Source organism: Coccinella septempunctata, chromosome 7, assembly GCF_907165205.1.
Source record: "Coccinella septempunctata chromosome 7, icCocSept1.1, whole genome shotgun sequence".
In the NCBI taxonomy this organism is placed as follows: domain Eukaryota; kingdom Metazoa; phylum Arthropoda; class Insecta; order Coleoptera; family Coccinellidae; genus Coccinella; species Coccinella septempunctata.
The window spans coordinates 13,967,643-13,988,261 of NC_058195.1; the positions used below are offsets into that span (position 1 = coordinate 13,967,643).

Here is a 20,619-nt window from a genome sequence, read left to right on the forward strand (position 1 = left end):
AATTTTGATTATACTTGAGTACACCATTTTGGGTTGAACGAGAAATTTGAAAATTCAATTTCTTGGTTATTTCATCGAAGTATAATTGACTGCAAAATTTGATTTATAAAATTCTATTCAAAATAAATAAATAACTTAAAATTAAAAAAATAAATAATAAATAAATATCATGAGTATCAGTTCATTCACTCATAAAACCAAGTGAAAAATTTTACGCCTTTGGCGGTGGCTTGAGCATTGATCTAGCTGCTGCCGCTAGTTTCTGAGACACAACGGTGGCAATATGAGATGTCTTTTTCCATAGGAATTCTTTGGTCTTTTCATGGTCCTCTTCACTGTCGATTCTCAACTGCAAAAAGGTTCGAGTTATTCGAAAAAAAAATCTATTGACGAAAATAGAAAAATGTATATTGGTCATGTAATGAAATAAGAAATATGTATATTAATTTTAGTAATGGATGATGCCACCACCCCTAGCTGATCAATGTTGAAAACTGCTACCTTGAAAACGTTCACAAAACTGGAAAATTTCTAAAGTTTGTGTTGTCAACACATTTATTTCATTCTTAATAAAATTGACTTTGGTTGTTTTGGATTCCATTCTCGGCTGTTATACCGATATTTCTTCATAGTATGTTCTTGATATTGATATCTTTAACAACTGAATTGACTTATATGGAATATGGTCGGCATTTAGGTACTAATCACCGAGTATGAGAGGTAAGAGGGGATAATCAGTTGATTTGAAGGGTTGGGTGATCGCTATCTGTGAGCGAATTGCTGCATTTTGAGGGCCGCCAAAAATGTCAAACAAAAGCTGAATAACCGGAGGGTGCCCAGCAAACACTGTCGACTCAGGAGCCAGATAGAAAATAAGAAAAATTCGGTTGAAGGTCATTATGGTGAATATTATCAGAAAATTTCAACTGAAATATTAAATTTAGAATTAGTTACCTGTTTTGGCTGTAACACTTTGATAGAATGCAGAGTGGCAGCTCCTCCGTGGATGATTTTCAGATTCAGTCTACCATACATCTCTGCTGTTGTAGCTGTGGCACTTTTTAATTCTCTCCTAGCCCCTTTACCAAACTAAAAAAGTCAAAAGTATAAGTGAATCGAATCGTAAGAAAATAACAATGAAAAAATAAAATAGAAAACTTCAATGAAAATTGTATAAAACGACGAAGTTTTCGAAGGAAAAGATAAAGAGCAGAAAATATCAAACTTACCTCTCTCTCTACTCGCAGTGTGAGTGGACCCAGTATGAAGTTCGTTTTAACTGTAGTGTGGTCACTCATCATATTGACCGTAACGTCTCCATCCCTTTTGATGCTGCTGAGTCCGAACAATGTGGCCCTGACTTTGGCATTGCTCGTAGATTTCGTTTTATTTTTGTTCTTCTCCGCCTTTGTTTTATTTTTATTGGATTTCTTCTTTTTATTCTTATTCGACGAACTTGTTGCTCTGGTTTGTGTCTTTTCTGTTTTGACTGTTATGTTTCTCAGAGTAGGCTCCCCATTCCTTGATATGAGAATGAACGACGATTCCCTAGACTCCCCACTGTCAGCTCTAGCTATCGGCATCTCTTCCTGTTTGGTGGATGGCATTTCTTCCCTTTGACGGTTTGATGGCTTGTTAGACTTAGTTTTCGTCCCCTTCTTTTTGTTCTTGTTCTTTTTAGATTCGCCAGATTGGAGTTTCACCCTGACTGGATCATATGATTTACCCAATATCCTGTTGATTCTGCTGATGATATTGTCGACGAATCTGTTATATTTGGAGATGTATATGGCGGGCATTTTGGGTGAAGAATTCAGGGCTCCTGAAAAGATATTTTATGGTCATTTTCACACCACATCCTTTCCAAATTCGGCAATAAGAAGAAGAACATAAAGTATTCGACTGGGAATAAAATATATCATTTGTGGCAAAAATTGGAAATTTTTTGTACTTTCACGAAGAAAAAGTTCGACATGACTTGACCCTTCACGCTACTCAAAATTCTGAAGAGGGTTTCCACCCTGAATAAATGTATGACCTGTATTCTACAATTCACAATCGAAAGCTGACATTCTACCCCCTTAGAATCAAAATGGGTCTTTTTCATTGGTAATATTGTTTTATGTAAGCCACCCCATGGTCCCCATGAGCCAGAAAAAGACTTTTCAATTCGCAGTCGAAGTTTCACTCCGCAAATTAATTGAAGAAATCAGCCATTGACTATGATATAGCTTTTTTATCGTTACTAAGGTTAATTCTAGTTCTAGTATACCTATATAATCAGGGATTTAGGTATAGAAATAGCAAAATACCATTGAAGGGGTAGGTACTCATTTTTTAGAAATGTCCAATTGGCAGAAGCGTTGAAGCACTGGAAGGTATATAGCAACTGATTTAAATTTCATTCTTTGAATTCGTGTAAATTTTTTATAATGATGTCAGTATGTTTTGCGAGATTTTGTTCAGTTATTGTTTGTTTTCATTATTACTGCCTCATCGAAATGAGTCCATGATCCCTAAGTGATTTATTGCATAAATATACTGAGGAAAAATGTTACAGTTTTATAATGCAATTCAATCGAAAGAGATTTTAAATAGATACTTGAGGGTCAATCAAAATTTTGTGGAACCTACTTGGAAGCAAATAAGCAAAAATGTATGGATATTCTGCTTTGAATCATTTCCCCGTTATGATCCATTATCTTCAGGAGGAAGTCATTCAGAACCGTAGAAATTTGCATGTTATTCACAGGTCGAACTAAAGTAGGCGTACCATCTGATTTTCCTGGCTGCCAAGTGTTAATAACGGTATCGATCGACAAGGTGACTGTTCGTACGACCATGAGAGGTCACGGCCAGTAGAACTTTCTACCGAGATTTCAAATTCAACGTCTGCCAGGTGTACCTAATTGGAGGCGATGAACCTTTTTCTGCTGTTGAGAGTGCACAGTTTCTGACATTATGAGGTGTTTTTAGTTTACCCTCGCCTAAAAATCGAGTGCTAATACGGCTAATAACATATACCTAACAATGCAATGAAATTTGTGTAATAAACCCTACATATTAAAAAATGATATTCCCGAAACTGTTGAATTTGGACACATCAAATTTGTAATGTGGGTTGATCCAATAGTTCATCTACTAGCTCCTTGACTCATTGCAATATACTTTTTATCTCATAATTTCAGTAGTTTTATTGAGCAATCAGTGATTTTAATTTCTCTGAATGATACAATTAATATTATCTGGCGTTAAGTGAAATATCAAAGGAAATATTTTGTAGTGTAAAAGATACCTACATCAAAAATAATAAAATAATAGGTAAAAATGTAGCGATTTATTCTAGTGAAAGATGAAAACTGCAGGGTGTATTTTATGGTAGCAGTGAAAGACTATTTTTCAAAGGGCTGATTACTCATAGTCTTCCTGCCCAAATAACTGTTGAATATTTACAAATATCGAAGAAGCAATAAAGAGTAAATTCACAGCGCTTATTCTGCAAACGTTCATTTTTACGATCAATAAAAAAAAAGGTGCTAGGCCTATCCTAACCAAATGCACCATGCATTTTTGTTGTGGTTAACTTATTGACTGATGCAACCGCACCATCATTACCATTTGCCACTGTTGTCTATGAATAGCCTCTGCGTAGCATTACAATAATACGCTCTGAAATCTACCCCATTGCACCCGTGTAGAGTTTCTGTTATAGAACCTCATTGGTTTGTGATAATTAGGTTGTTTTTACTATTAAAAAAGAGTACTTATTCAATAGGGAAATTATAAAATTTACATTTAAATAGACAATACACAGAGTTGGGATCAAGTAAGAAAGTAAGCATGCTATACAGGGTAAGTATTTATGACTAGTACAGAGACAAACAGGGTTTGTCACGTCTCTGACTAGAATAAATATTTTAACAGAAGATTTTTGAGGTCATAGGAAACACTTTTCTTCTTTAATATTTTTTCCGAATTGTCTCGATTTAAGAGATACAGGCTGTTGAAAAAGCATAAAAAAATATTTTTGATTGTTACAAACGGTTTTATCGAATGAAATGAATTGCGGAATATCGTTTATAGTTCATTTCATGAATCTTTTTCGAACACAAGATATCATCCACGTCTTCCAGTTTTTCATTATGACTATTACATACCATAAAATACAAAAAATTCAAAGAACCCAACTCTTGACACCAAAAGTTTGATGAATATTAGAACGTTTTGAAAAATAAAAGTATTCTTCTTATTTTCTCGTATAAGGCGCCGTTTTCGAGTAATTTGATGTTAAAAAAAATATCTGTGAAATTCGAAAAATTGGGTACTTTGACCCAATGTAACTTTTTTTAATAGATCCACGGATGTGTAGAGCACACAGATTACAGATTCAGCTAGTTCTGAAGGTAATTCTGTTTTTCCAGGGCCCAGGGGTGGCACAGCTCATTATTGAAATGGCTATAACGCCGAATGGCCGAGCTGGAAAAAATGGTAGGTATCTATAAGAAAATAGTGTTTCTTTTCACCTCAAAAATCTACTGTTGAAATATTTTTACTTCTCACCCTGTAATGCTATATCTTCTTGTAAGGAACTAAGTAAATATCTCTTGAACGAAAAGAACGATATTTATCAACTTATGCAGACAAGCACAGTGGTGCATATAACGCATCTGATACCTTATTTTTTTATTAGTATCCAAAAATATGATCCACGCTTTAGATAACTGGGGAGTGATTTATTTCTTGTTTTTTCAAGATATTTTCACTAAACTCAGTGCATACGAATTTAAATCTGCATAAATATACAGATAAAAATAGAAACATTGAAACCGTACAGAGTACATCAGAAATAACGAAAAATATTATATCAGATGCGTGATGCGATAGTTTCCTGCAAAGCTTTATAAATAATTTTTTTTTCGTATTTGAGATATTCAGTTAGTTCCATGCTTCATCCCAACCCAATGTATAGTTTTCAACTTCACTTATTTTTTCTTTCACGCTATTCGGGATGTTTTTAAATTGATGCGAAAAATTTTAATTTCATATTGTGATATGTAAGAAAACTGGAAAAATGAAACTAATAATGTTATTATGAAGTAGCTTGCTTGAGCCCTGTGATTCTATATGGCGATGAGAGTCTATAAATATATATTATCTTATTTTTTGTGATCCAAGATATCGTCGCCTTGGACGTGAATGGGACTAATCCACAAGTAGTAGTGAAGACATTCAATCGGTTTGTAGCTTATTGGTGGAGTTCTAACAAAAGTGTTAAAAGATCTAAGCAAATTTTTTTTAAGTGAATAGAACCTAGCGTTCCGCTACGGTTTTCTACAGGGCTGATTTGAAATATCCAATAGGAGTTAAAAGTAGTTACCCACATTTGACAAGCTGAGACTTGAATTCTATAATTCTAGTCTTGAGCTAGGCGTTAATGATTTTCTAAAGCGGAAAAAGTTCAAATGTGTTTTACTCGAAATTTATATTGAGTGGATTAGACCCATTCACGTCCAAGGCGAAGATATATGAAAAAGTTTAAGAATGAATTCCTACTTTTAAAAACATTAAAAAGTACTGATGCAATATAATATCAACCAAGAAATATCATTACCTAAAAGAGGGTGAATGACATTGCTTGGTTGAAAAAAACCATAGACATTTTGCTAGCTGCATTATTCATTTGTTATACTTTATTCCTCTAAATTTTCTTTTCTCAGAGATAAAATCGATAATTCTGCTTTACTAGGAAGCTGTTGGAGAGAAAAGGGTGTCGAACAAAGAGTTATATCAAAGAACTCCCTTACATAATGTTAGCTATAAAATAAAATCGCACTCTCGAATTTTTCGCATCAATTTAGAAACACCCTGTATATAGATAATCGATAATACCATTGACCCTATGACATAGATTGACAGTATTGTATTCTCGCACCATGAGGAAACGAAGGTAGGTACATCCGGCGAGAAACAAGTCGTTCCATCCTCCTTCCACCTGAATTCTTTCACGAGCTAAGATGTCTTTTAATGGCTTTAGGTTGTTATTTTGGCTATTCAACCGTTGTCGCCGCTTGTAATCTCAGACGAAAAAATTAATTAACCGCGGGTCGAACACGTTGAAGTGGGTCACTGGGTGACCTTGTTCCATGATCCTGCCGGTGAAGTGATCTGATAGCCGAGAAAATCTTAAGAATGCAGTGTTGGGCTAGCCTTATGTGGAAAATGAACGTCAACGTTCATACGATAGAGGGCCCAAGAAAAAAAACCTATATTGAATGGTTATAGCCTTACCACTGAGTATTCAGGGTGTAACTCCACTTTCAGAAAACATTAAAGATTGCTTTGTAAGTGCTATCTTTAAGGGGCTGCTAAAAAATAATCACACGAAAGATCCACAAAATTTTTTGACAAGGAATCACCCCTCAAAGTTTTTCGTAACTATTCATTTACACACCCTGTATATTAATCCCAATGGTCCTATACAGTGAAGATTCTGATCGAAGAAACTTTCGAATTTCTTCATCCTCGTCTACATCAGATGTGCGGAAGACTACAGAAGGTCGAGGTTATTGAAGAAATTCTCGGTCATGGCTAACTACGATACTCTTGTCCAAGTCGTATGAGAAATTGTTGATTCACTTCATCTCCGGTGAAAGTATTTTAATTAGAGATTGCCCGGAGATGGAGCTGAATAATGGGAATATTTATTGGAGAATTTGACTGCGTCCCACTTTTTGAACAAATTTTCCCTAATCTCTCATCATTTACTCAACAAATTAAACTCTACACTTCGGTTTTAGAAGGAAGATTTTGATTGAACCATTGGTTTCCACATGAAGTTTCGCTTGAGAAAATTCACCTATTATATTAGCATGCCAATATCATAATATTATAAAATTTGTTTGCGATCGTTTTCACCCATTTTCACATCGTCGAAGAGAACAAAATACCCCTCCTGTATTTTTTACCGATGTCACATGTTTTTCATGATACGAAGCAAGAATCGTTTGAATTTTTTTCAAAATATAGGGACAAAAATACAAATTGTTACCTTCTGAATTTGAGATCAATTCCTTGAAAATTTCAACCTATAAAGTGGATAAAGAAATTTAAGAAACTTTAGAAGAATCAAGAAAAAATTGGAAACTGGTTTGTAGGATTTCAACAAAACCACTTGTTTGAAGAATTCAGAAGTGGTTTCATGAGAAAACATGATCTCATTTTGTTTTTTGGAAATGGTCATTCTTGTTGAAAAAGGTTGGTTTTCTCCATCTCCATTTGTTTTGCAAACTACAGAAATGATCTTCGAATCTAGAGAACATTTTCCGGTTTTATGATTGCATCATAAAAACAAAAATGATTTTTTTAATTTTATTGCTTAATTTTCTGGAAAAGGGGTCAATAATCCAGATGGGGGGACCAAATTTCATCGAGTTACTTCATCGAGAAAAAGCCTGGTATACAGATACCAGATGAAAACATTAATTTTCAAAAACCTACATGGCTTTTAAAAAAATTTTTGAGATCTTTTTCAACGCTTTGATGCTGCTATACATCCCTTCTGATATGAATGGTGTACCTACCTTTCATTCCGATTTTTCAGATCTTAATTCGCATTTAATGATTTTTATATTAACTTGTTATGACTTCTGCATTCCAATATGTTTATATCATGCAATATTATTTTATAAATAAATATATGCTTAAAATTACTCATTTTCTAACACCATAATGATTGAAAAAACTGCCTTCCGCATGCAAAATTAGTAAGAGAATGCATTAGTATCTAAGTACATGTCACAAAATGATCATGAATATATACAGTTAAGAAAATAAAAAAATAAATAAAACACCAAGATTCAAGGTAAATTCTATTGGGACATTTCATTGTACATTTCATCTATAATTTTTCAGATTTTCAAGTCACCAAAAGTGTGACATATACCCAGTATAATGCAATAAGCATTAAAGGAATAAATAAATAAATAAAATAAATTATTACAAAGAAAATCTTCAACTGGCACTAAACTTTGTCGCATTCCAAAAAATAACCAAATTTCGATCCGCTTGTTTGCATTGCTAATTAAAATTTCGACTAGTCACATTTTCATCGTTTATCTATTTGAATATGTATAAAGATTGAAGAAGTATTTTGGAACTATAAGGTTTCAAAGTCATGTGGAAAGCAACTGACTGCTGAAGAAAAATAAATACTAATTAGCATTTGTACAAGAGAGAGAGGATTTTTACGAGCCTACAAGCCTATGGAAGTTTGTTCACAGATTTAGATATTTTTTTATGGTGTTGGCGTTTGTGGTGGTGCTTCCTACCAGTTTTTGGTCTCTTTGCGTGTAAAACTTTATGTGACTTGGACTCACGTGATCTTTTGGCATCGATGACATCGTCTAGGGACCCTTCGTCATCATCATCATCGTCGTCGTCGTCATCGTCATCGTCAGCGGCATCATCATCGTCATCGTCGTCATCATCATCATCATCTGCCAGACCTGAAAATTGATGGATTAATAAACAAGTATTGGGCTTTTATGCACGTGGGCATTCATAAAAAATGTCCAACTCTGACGAAAATTAAGTTTACTTCAATGTATTTGTTTGTGAGAAAGTGGTATGATGACAAATTCAAACAATGTTGTGACCCGCAAGACTTCGCCCATGAAATATGTAATAAGTGACTCACCGCCAAGTCCTTCATCGTCATCGTCATCATCGTCGTCGTCGTCATCATCATCGTCGTTGTTGGTTGCGGTATCTTCAGCAGGTACTGGCTGGACAATAACAGGTTGCACGATGGAGTTATCCTCACTCTCTCCTTCATCAACGGGGTCCTTGTTGACTACTTCGTTATCAGGGGCATTCTCTACAATGGGTCCGTCGTTTGGCACTTCAGTTTCTACAGAAACGTTGTCTTCGGCCTCTCCTGCAGGATTCGAGTCTTCACTGATGAAAGTTTCAACGGGGGCAGCTGTGGAAGAAGCTACTGGTTGAGGTTTGACCGGTTCGTCTTCTTCATCGTCATCATCATCGTCATCGTCATCCTCTGTAACAAAGAAAATTTGATTATCATATTGAAATTCGGACGAAATAGAATGCTATTCAAGGAATACGTCTACCTATATAGTTGGGAAGCCCAAGAGGGAAATTTGCCAAACTTTCCAAAAAACGTCACGTGTACATTCTCGAGCGCGGTGGTTTTTTTTCTTAATTTGAAGCTAATGATTTAAGAATAACGGAAAAAATATAATCTGACATTTTCAGCAAGCCGAAACAATAAAAATTATCCATAAAGGTCACAAAAATCAGTTTTTTTGAATTATCTCCTCTCCTAGGCTTCAAATTGTTTTCGCATTCATTATAAAAGTAGAAGAGCATAACATTTTCTAGAAATTTTGTCCGCAAAAATTTTTTCTACATTTGAACGTTTTTGAGATATATTGGCCTTTCGCATGTGTGGCTAAGCTCCTCGCCCTTATCACCCTCTAAATTGAAAATGGTTAAAGGTATGTAAAATTGCTTCAGACAAAAGTTGTATAGAATTTTATTATCTATAACTTTCATAATGAATACAGAATCGATTAGAGGTACAGGAAGGGAGATATTTCGAAAAAATGCATTGTTATCATCTTCAAACTGTCAGATTAAGAAAACCCCGCCTGAGAAAATTTGTTTCGTATGTATCTCGAAAAATACCTCAGCAAAATTTGATTTGTTCATTTTGGCCCTACTTTGAAAAAATCTAATAAATCCACAACGAAATCTTTGAAGCAAAGTAACTCTTCATCAACAAAGCGTTTTCAGACATACCTACGACTTATCTCTATGGGAACTTTTCGTCTTATTTCGAGGTTCTGAACCTATATCCAAATTTATTTCCATAAATCTTGAGACACCCTGTATAATTAATCATGAGAATCTCCGTTTCAGGACTGTTACCTAATGATTGGAATCTCAAATGTTTAAGGATAGCTTAACTTGCAATTGACTTGTATTTTCGCTTCATTTTCTTTGTTCATATTATTCTTATGTATACCTACCTGACGACGCTATGAGAGCGTCAGGGAGGTTTTAGAGTAACACAAATAACATGAATGAATGAAAAATTGCCTGTTTTAAAAAGTGACTTCATCCCAAAAAAATTCAAAACAATATGTTTGCAAATGATGCAAAATAAATCATTTTATCTACTCCTATTAATTTATATATTCATTATTCAAATGCTTTTGAGCAATTAATAGTATTTGTAAACAAACAACGTGAGTTATAATAACTCACTACTATAACTCACTATAACCGGCTCTGTGCTTTTTCTACAAGCCGGTTGGCCGAAAGGGAACAGTCCATTATTGATATTGAGGGGAGGAATGTCACTTGAATAATTTTGACGTTTTCAAATTAAGTTGATAACTAATTATTGTGAATATTTTGCTCGAAAGAATTAATTCAGATAATGAAGATGAAGTATTATGTACACCTCCAGAAGTAAGACGAGCTGCTAATATTACCATACAGAATTTATCGCCCGAAAATTTAAACTAAAATTTTTATAGTACTGTTGTAGGTCACTATTGAGACTTGAAGTTCTTTCTCTGTACTTGTATCTTAGTATTTATTGTTAAAGTCGTAGATAAAGTATAGTATTCAACTTGCGGTAATGGTCATAACTCACTTGATGAATTACAGCACTCGCCTACGGCTCGCGCTGCAAACTTCATCTGCGTGAGTTATGACCTACATTACCGCTCGTTAAATAATATACTATTGTAGCACCCATATTGAATAATTTGTTCCAATTTCTATATATTATCATACAGAAAGGGCAGTGCAATTCTTTCAGAGCATAAAAGTATGAATTCCGAAATAAAAACCAATTCAAATCTTCGAAACTTGGACGAATCGTTTGATACTATTATAAATATGAACGGCAATTTTCAGAATATGGAAAAGAATTTTTTAAGTGTTCAAACGTTTCTTAATCGATCGCTTTTCAAAATACGATATTCAAATGAAAGAAGTAAAAATCTGTTTCGTTTTGAAGAATTACTAGAAACTCTTGAATTGGTCATATGAATATCTATTAGAAGTGGTTTTCCAAATTCAGTAATGAAGTATAAGTAAGTAGAATTGTATTGTATAAAATAAGTAGAATTAGTAGGAAAATAACCACAAGTTATTTTTTCATAGACTAGTTTTACAAATAAAACCGAAAAACTCAAGGAAAAACCAGAACAGAAATCACTCTGAATAATTGTTTAGCAAATGTTGATGGACACCCTGTATAACTGTATATCCAGGCATATCGATGACGAAGATCAAAATTTACAAACCAAGACAAAATTATCAAATTTGAACAATACGCATTGGTATAATCAACATATAAACGTTATAACTAATAGAGATGATACTCTCGAAGAGACTTAAACGCTTCGTTAGACGAGAAACTGAGCGTGACAACGGACAAAATTATCCATCTTTTTCTCAAAAATAAATAAGGTAAACGAAGAATTCCCACATCTCTTTTGGCCTGTTGATAAGTGTTATGTTATATATCTAGGTATGTTATATGACATATGACATATATAAGATGATACCAATCGTTGTATAAGAATATTATTTTGAGGAAAACAGCGTTTTTTGGAAACATAGGTATTTCGATAAAGAACGTGGTTTTATTGATTCTCATAGTTTTTTATCTAGAAGGATCTTTGGTCGATGTATTCGAAAGTTCCAAGAGAATTTTATGCTGCATAAAAGGAAATTTCCTAAAATGTATAGATATCTATCTACATTTGTAACTGAATAAAAATTAAGTGAATTTATCCGGTGTGGGGATAATAGGAGTGTCCCAACTTAACACCATAAATAATAAAACAGTGGCGGTGCAGTGAGTGATTTTGGGAGTGGAGCATAATTTTGTATTTGAAATTTTGTGAGGTGTAGAACTACATATTCTAAAAGAGCAACACTCTAGTAATAAATCTCGACATCCAGCTCGTTGCAATGGCGGTACCAGGAGTGATGTTGGGGTGGGGGCATAATTTCATATTTGAATGAAATTCTGTAAGGTATTTGTTGATATAGAATGAATAGGTATACAGGGTTAGAACTATTTAGAGAAGGACTGCAGGGATATCGAAAACCGTTAGAAATACAGAGTAGCTTAAATTAAAAAAAAAGTTGCGATATTCAAGGATGAGTGAGTGGGTGTAAACAGTTCCCAAATTTCTGTGATGGTCCTGAGATATCTCGAAAAAACTGAAAATCATGATTTTCATTTTTTTCTCATAACTCATTTGTTTTTGGAGATAACTACATGACATTCGGTGTGTAGTCATAATCCTTTATAGCGATTATACTGGTGTATTACTTTTTTGTAATTTAAGCCATCCTTTATGTTTAACGGTTTTCGATATTCCTATAGTCAGCCTCTGAATAGTTCTAACACTGCATATTTAGGTATAATTGTAATATATTTTGCTATATGTTTGAAAGAAGACTACTTTGAAATTTGAAACTCATTCATTTTTTAAGAAGGAAATAAAATCATTTTTCGATATTCGAAAAAATATTTCTCTCAAGTTCTCCGCTGGAACGGTCCTAGAATTCCAGGGCCCTTAACCTGGCTTTCCACTGTGAAGAAAATTGGGCATGAGTGTAGAGAGCTATAATGATGTATCTTTCATTAAAGTTCAACCCGTTTAATGAACTCTCATCGCTGTGCGCTGTGCATGTTTATAAATCTAAAACTTTTCTGTCAATTGAACTCTGTTAGCATGGAAACGCATGTCTTATGTAAATATACTTCTTCATAAAAGTCCAGGATGTTTAGACATTTTGAGACTGTTTCAACAGTTTCCATTTTTGACGTTTTGTGAAATTTTAAATATGAATACCATGGCTTTAAAAATCACACATATGGCCCTTTCGGGAATCCTATTATCACAACTTCATTCGAGAATTGCAGATTGAACTCACCTCCCAAAATATCATCGAACAACCTGTCGAAATAATCACCCTCGTCGTCTTCATCGTCATCATCTTCAGCAACGCTATCATCATCATCATCGTCATCGTCGTCATCATCTACCCCTAAATCAAGGTCGTCGTCGTCATCGTCGTCATCGTCATCATCGTCGTCTGAAGACGACTGTCTACCCGTGACTTTTCCTTCTTTTTTGTGTTCAACCACACTTTTAACTTCGTCTTTATCCAATTTTGTCGGTTCTTGAGGTAACGCGGTTTCTTCCTTGTCGGCCTCCTTTTCGGGAGCGACTTGGGGCGCTTCGGAAGTTTCAGTCTTTACACTCTGGATTTTGGCAATTTCCGATGGCGCAACAGCGTCTTGTGACAACGGGAGGGCGTTTATGTGCGAGTCTAGTATGACTATGAGGAGTACTACCCCAAGGCAATGCAACTTCATGTTTCGGCGCTGAAAATAAAGGAAAACGGTTATTAGAATGTTGTGCATTGTCACGAATTTGTTGATGCTTTTCAGCTTGAAAAAATGGGTGGACATGTTGAGAAACTACAAAAAAGTGAATCTACTCAATAGGCTTAATATAATAGGAGAATTTACTCCATAAGCGACTCTGCTGAGTATACTAATCTACTTAACAGTCTTGACTATTTAATAGGCGAATCTTTAAAATGTGAATCTACGTATAGGACGATGGGACGATCTACACGAAATCGTATAGTATTCTCAATGACATAAGATTATTTTTCTCTTTTTTTACTTATTCAGTTCTATTGCAGTATTCTCTAAAAAATTAACTTCAGTGCTCACTTTTGATATAATATAATAATATATCTAAGTATCATTTGAAAATAGTTTGCAAGTGTTCATTCCAAATATATCCCAATTTTTGTATCGACATTATAATTTCTTCCCTTCTTTCCCTTATTTTGTCAAAGTCGATTGAAAAGAGAAGAATAGCCGATGTTGAGATGATTGTTTTCATATATATACAGCGTGAGTCTTTCACTCGTACAGATATTTTCACAGTAGGTTATTGAGGTCAAAAGAAACCCTTTTTAATACGATTTTTTTCGATTCAGCCATGTTAAAAAGATATACCCTGCCATTTTAAGTTGGAAGCTATGTCACCCCTGGGCAAACAAAATTACCTTCAGAATAACTAGCTAAATCTATGACGCTACGCATCTGTGGAAAATGTGCATTCGGTCAAAGTACCCAATTTTTCAAATTTCACTGATACTTTCTGATTTTTGAACATCCAATTACACGAAAACGGCGCATTATATGAGAAAATATGAAGAATACTTTTATTTTAAAACACGTTCCAATATTCATTAGATAGCTTGAAATTTAGTTTCAAGAGTTGGGTTCTTTGAATTTTTGGTATTTTTATGGTACATAATGGTCATAATGAGAAAACTGGAAGACGTGGGTGATATCTTGTGTTTGACAGAGATTAATCAAATAAATGAAAAAATATATTCTGACATTAATTTCATTTGATAAAACCCTTTGTGAGATAGAACTTGAAATAACATTTTTTATGGTTTTGCAACAGCCTGTATCTTTTAATCCGAGCCGATACGGAGAAAATGGAAAAGGAAAAAAAATTGTCTTTTGACCTTAAGAAAATACTGTAAAAATATTTGTACGAGTCAATTTGTGCCTTACTATGTATATTGTTTATTTCTAATCAGCGACTAGAATCTAGAATGTTTTTCAGCAAAAGTAAGAAATACTGAAGAATTCAAGTTTAAAGATAAGTAGATCTGAGCAATTTAAACGTGAATCAAATCACATTTATGTTTTTTCATTCAGAATGATTTCAATTTGATGTAAAAATTCAGGGTAGAGATCAATAAAAAAACGTTTTTGTTATGAAATTTTCACTGACCTCTCAAACAATAATTTCCTGGTTCTTGATGCAGTTTTTTCTATTAATTATTTTCTCACGTGAGAAAAAGTGTCTTTGGAAAATACCCAAAAACTGCTGCTTCAGATTTGATATTAACATTAATTAATAATTTCTATTATTATCAATTATTTCGATTCAAGAAACTGGTGAGTACATATCTCATAACATGTGGGAGCAATTCGAAAAAAACTACTGATTTCTTAAAGACTCATATATATTTTAACAAGGGTGCAAAATGGCGTATGCGACAGGAGTTTCAAAGTGCCCATATTATTGTGGTTTTAATTTCAAAATATGTTTTTGTTTTAGTCGTCTAATTTATTGCGAGATTCAATATCATAGATAGGCTTTGCCTAGTTATACGTATCGGAATATGTACGAAATAAAGGAATCGGAATTCGGGAATTCCCATCTTCATTTCAAGTATGTTTCTATCTATACCCCATCTGAAACTGTCCAAAGAACAGAAAAAATTAGATTTATCCCTTGGAAATCAAAAGTAGTTTTCTTATCAGTATGAATAAACCAATTAGGAATGAATAATAAGAACACCTTATTTGGATGGTTAAAAAAGCCAATAAAACTAATTGAATAGTTTTATACTTCAAAGAAGAAATACCGAAATTCCAAATTTAAAAATTCATAACAAGATGAAAAATTTTTACTCCTCAAATTCAATGTTGACAGAAAACTCGAAGCATGGATCTCAATCAATACTGTGTGGTTCTTTTCAAAATAAGTTTCAAAAAATATAAACTGCAGAATACGGATTGAGAAGAAATCATATTTGCCCATCCATTCGAATACGATCAACTGAAGTGGACGGAATTTTGATTTTTTACTTCAACACTTTTTGTGCTTCAACATTCATCAGCAATAATTACTGTATAAATACTATAAATGAAGGGTAATGATTGATACTTACGAGAACAAATTCTAGTAGAATGTTTGCCCTCATTGCCTTTTTATTGGTTCATCGAGAACTTAAGTAAAAGAGCTAATTGAATCCTGAATAGGTGGAGAGAAAGAATAATGATTTTTTTTCAATGGGTAATGGGATATTCAATGTTAATAACAGGCATTCCCAAGGTATCATATGTTATTGCATGGGAAGAGAAGCATGAGAATCTGAACTCAATTTCCGACTAACAGTGGTAGATAAGTCATCCGTTATATGAAAGTAGCTATCTGTTGAATGTTGGGAGTAAAATTCGGTGATATATCAATTAATATGGAGAAATAAACTTTAATTATGTGCTTGCAAGATATTAAGATAGCGGTGTTGAAGTATGGATGTCAAAAACCTCATGAGCGATTGTTTCATTTCAATTCATCATTACCAATTATGATATTTTATGGGTTTTCTTACCCTATAAGCGACAGGTTATAAATGAAAAATTTTCGTTTGTAGGTACTTACACTATTTATGCAATTTTTTATTGGTCATATAACTTCTAACGCAGGAGAAGCTTCAACTCTTCAATAAATTTTAATTTCTTATTAATTTTCTTTTTGATTGAGATGTTGGGGGAGATAACATAAAAGTTTCAAGAAAAATGCATACTTTTGCCAAAATATTTTTTCATCAACAATCCATGATGATGATTTTCAATCTGTTTACGAAATATCAATGTTTCTTTATTTATGTAATGAAACTGTACAAAAATAGATAGACATCATCTCTCTCTAAACCAATTTTATACTGAATTCTTTGCTGATATCATGTGGATAATACCTGAGTAATACTTGAGTTGGAAGGTTTCATATATCTTTAGGAATTTGAGATGTATAGTTGGAGTTGAGTTGAGCTGAAGAAACTGCAGACTTTATTTGATCTAATGAAAAAATTTTGATTTGATTTGTCTTATAGCAATCAAGCAATTTCTTTAAAGCAACACATTCATTTCAAGTTCAAAGGTGAAAAAGAAATAAATGATCACCCATTTTTACCAACCCCGTCTCGATTTTCCTGTTTAAATTCGAACGAAAGTTATCCTGCAGATTATATCGTCGACTAATGATGAAAATTTGTGAATTTTCTGACAACACAAGTAGGTAAACAAACAGAATTTTTCTCGTCTAAACTCAATTAAGACTTCACAAAAGCTGGTCTTGATACTCCTCAAAAAATTGTTTTCCAACTATTCTGTGTTTTTTTCGTTATTTACCGAAACACTGTGTAGATTGAATGCCAACGAGAATCACATCACTAAATCTGGGCAAATCCGGTCGAACCCACTAATGAGCACGTCTCAATTTCACTGGATCCACAGGTCGGCTAAGAATGGACACCGGAACTTACCGTATATCTTTCAGTAGGTCAAAGATGATCACTGTGTAACACTTGAGGCACCGACTAAGAGCTATGACCTGTGCTGACCGAATGCCAGTTTGAAGACTAACAACTGCATTTTCCTCATACATTACCTCTTATACTCGATGTGACGTCAAATCAAGAAATGGAAGGATAGAGGTGTTCCAAGTGGTCGTCGTGAGCTTATTCTTGAGTCGACAGCTAGCCTGCTCACGATTTTGGAATCAGGATCTCCGAAATGTTCGAATAGAAACTCATTATTCAGGAAAAATTACCATTAGTGAATTTCATGAACAAATTATTTTAAGAAAAATTCAGAAAAAAGTTTCATTATTTTTGATATTTTCAAAATTTTCCAACAAGAGACACTGTGAATAAAAACTGAAGTAAATTTTTCAACCGTATCGCCTTCAGGTCATGAGACGACCCGATCCCTTGGGCTACTGAAGGTTTTTATAAACAGGGTTGGAATGAAGTTTCTTACAAGTAAATATTCTTAAACAAAAACTACGATATTTATTAAACTTTTCGGGCTAGTACTGTGACGCTCAACGCATATGATGTCATATTTTTGGTAAATACACCTTGTATATTGTATATCTTTTGCAGACTTCAAAGAACCTTGTTATTTCGAATTCGTAGACGTAGTTTTTCGATTTATTATTATTATTAGTAGTATTAGTATTAGATTTTACTAGACTACATAAGTTCATTGAAAATGGTCTTTTTCCTAGTATATTCAATGTTAGATTTGCCATCGACTACTCAGATCATTAGCCGTTTAATATAACTTCAATGAAAACTAATATCAACCAAAGAAATGTATGAAAATATAGACAAAACTATTGTCAACAAATGTGAAACACAGTGAAATACATACAGGGTTTCCGCGGTGAGAAGGTATAAGGTATTAGACGTTTACGGAGAACGTATCATAGGATTGTTTTGAAAATTTGGGTACTATTTCTGATAGTTGGGGAGCCCAAGATGCTAAATCGGGATTTACTCGAGCGTTATGGGGACCTAGTGGATTTTGAAGATTAGATTGCAGAAAAAAAAAGGATCAATAAACTATGAACTTTCAGCGGTGGGGAAAGCGTCTGCAGGTTCTCAAAGATGTAAAAAAATCGTCAGGTGTACATACTCGAGCGTGTCAGATTTTCATACAGATGGTTAATCTTTGTGTTGCAGACACCATTTATCATTAATCTGATATTAATCAGGGGGCTTTTCTTTATCTGACAATTTGAAGATGATATAAAGGCATTTTTTTTAAATATCTTCCTTCCTGTAATACTAATCACTTCTGTATTCATTAAGAAAGTCGTAGACAATAAAATTCTATACAATACAACTTTTGTTAGAAGCAAATTTGCCTACTCTCAACCGTTTTCGAGTTAGAGGGCGATAAGGGCGAGGAGGTTAGCCACACATGCGGAAGGCCAAGGTCAATGTAGGAACCCAGTCTAATGTACATTCATCGCCATACATCTCAAGATCGTTTGAACGTAGAAAGAATTGCTGCGGACGAAATTTTATTCTCTACAACTTTCGTAATGAATGCGAAAACAATTTGAATCCCAGGAGAAGAGATAATTCAAAAAATTTGATTTTTGTGACCTTTATGGCAAATTTTCAGTTTTTCGGCTTGCTGAAACTGTCAGATTATATTTTTTCCGTTTTTCTTGAATCATTAGCTTCAAATTAAGAAAAATAGCCACCGCGCTCGAGAATGTACATGTGACGTTTTTTTTTGCAATTTTGGCGCCATTCCACACATTTTCGTCACGCTTGAATTGTCAGATTAGATTAAGAGAATATATACTTTTCAACATGTAATTACCCACATATATCTCAATCTGTCACTCTCGAGTATGTACAATGATCGTTCGTTTTTTTTTTACTTTTCTGAGAGGCTGTCCTAGACAATTCCCCCTATATACAGGTCTAATTTTTGGTAGAGGTATTCTACAGGGTCCAAGGTATCTCCCCTTATATTAATCTGACACGCTCGAGTAAATCCCGAATTTCCCTCTTGGGCTCCCCAACTATGATCTATCTGACTAAAATATTCTCAATGTTGCGACGTTGCGCTTATACGTAAGTCGTAGTACCCAAATTTTCAGAACAATCTGTTATTCCTAAACGCCTAATAGGCCACCCACCGTGGGAAACCCTGTATATATGTTGTATATTGCTGAAAAACTGATAAACACACCATTTTAATTAATCAATTAATATTTCATATTGTAAGTGAGCCCAAATTGAAAATTTCAACAAATTTAGCGTTTAAATATCTTTTAACCTATTACTATGATCAGATCTGTCAAACAAAAAAAAAAAAACTTGAGCCTATGACAAATGACGACCAATCCTTTGAATAACATTATTTAAAAAAAAATAAAAATATCGAAAAATTTCAACCATCGACATGTCAAAAAACTGATTAGATGAAACAAAATGAAATTCGTACAAGAATTTTGAATACCAATTAGGGAACTGAACACGAAAACTTTCATGTGTGACTCTTCATTTCATTATTTTTAAGCTCTGCTAGGGGGTGACTCTAGTAAGATTCTATTTCTTCACACTAACAACAAGAAACAAATCCAACAGTTACCTTATTTTCCAAATGCAAATACCCTGAGGAATGTGAAAACTCTTCAAAATTCTTCCCGATTGTTTGGATAGAAACGAATAAATCACACAAGTAACCTGAATTCGAATCGAAAGTGATACCTTCAAGTCATTATCACTGTGTTAGAATATTCAGATCCTCCAACAAACGTTTATATTTGAAACGGTAGAAGTGGAGGAGAATTATTTGTGCTAGAGTTGGGGCAAAGCGATCAAACCGAAAAGAGATGCCTAATATGAAAATGCTGGTCCATATTTGTCCCAATATAACCGAATATTGTATGTGGAATGCTTGAAGAATTGATTAGCTTCTTATGTTTCAGGGTTAGTGGAACTTCATGAATAATTCTCGACGTGAAGTTTTTGGTTCACCAATCATCGAACGTTATGATCAAATCTGCAAATGGATACGCCATTTTTTCATGTCACACATACCTACTACAGACTTGAAATGGAGATTGGAAATTATTTCCTGAGAGACCATCAAAAATGGAAAAATTAAAATATAGATTTTCTTTTCAAATTTCACATGACGAAATCAATCCATACAGGTAGAAAACCAGATATTCAATGACAAGAAGTAATGTAAAAAATTAAAGGGTACAATCTTTAAATGAAGAAAAATCCTGTAAAATTACGATAAAAACACAATTACGAAGACGTAGGAAACTATGTACCTACTTGGAAGTAAAAAATCGGTGTAAAGATATCTGAACAAGTTTAATCGATCAACAATATCGAAAACTGAAAAACAAACAGCTC

General features: G+C 33.8%; 1 protein-coding gene across 2 annotated transcripts; it reads right to left on the minus strand.

Annotated features, from left to right (window-relative positions):
* Positions 1-95: 95 nt before the first annotated feature.
* Positions 96-19,960, minus strand: LOC123316811 (protein PFC0760c-like). 2 transcript variants are annotated; one of them, XM_044903051.1, is made up of 7 exons: positions 19,841-19,960; positions 12,988-13,441; positions 8,696-9,055; positions 8,376-8,504; positions 1,230-1,822; positions 955-1,089; positions 96-349 (listed from the first exon to the last, which is right to left on the minus strand). In XM_044903051.1, the coding sequence occupies exons 2-7, from the start codon at positions 13,430-13,432 to the stop codon at positions 212-214; spliced, it is 1,800 nt and encodes a 599-aa protein (XP_044758986.1). In that variant the 5' UTR covers positions 13,433-13,441; positions 19,841-19,960; the 3' UTR covers positions 96-211. The 2 variants fall into 2 exon arrangements, with proteins under 2 accessions (XP_044758986.1, XP_044758985.1); XM_044903050.1 differs by lacking the exon at positions 19,841-19,960 and adding an exon at positions 17,209-17,303.
* Between the last annotated feature and the right edge of the window lie 659 nt (positions 19,961-20,619).

What these genes read in the sequence shown, in the direction of transcription:
- LOC123316811 (XM_044903051.1), bottom strand. Translation starts at nt 13,432, where the DNA reads ATGAAGTTGCATTGCCTTGGGGTAGTACTCCTCATAGTCATACTAGAC. An exon ending in CATCGATGCCAAAAGATCAC is followed by an intron (nt 1,823 to 8,375) that starts GTGAGTCCAAGT and finishes ATATCTTTTCAG; the next exon opens with GAGCCCTGAATTCTTCACCC. An exon ending in AAGTGTTACAGCCAAAACAG is followed by an intron (nt 350 to 954) that starts GTAACTAATTCT and finishes ACCTTTTTGCAG; the next exon opens with TTGAGAATCGACAGTGAAGA.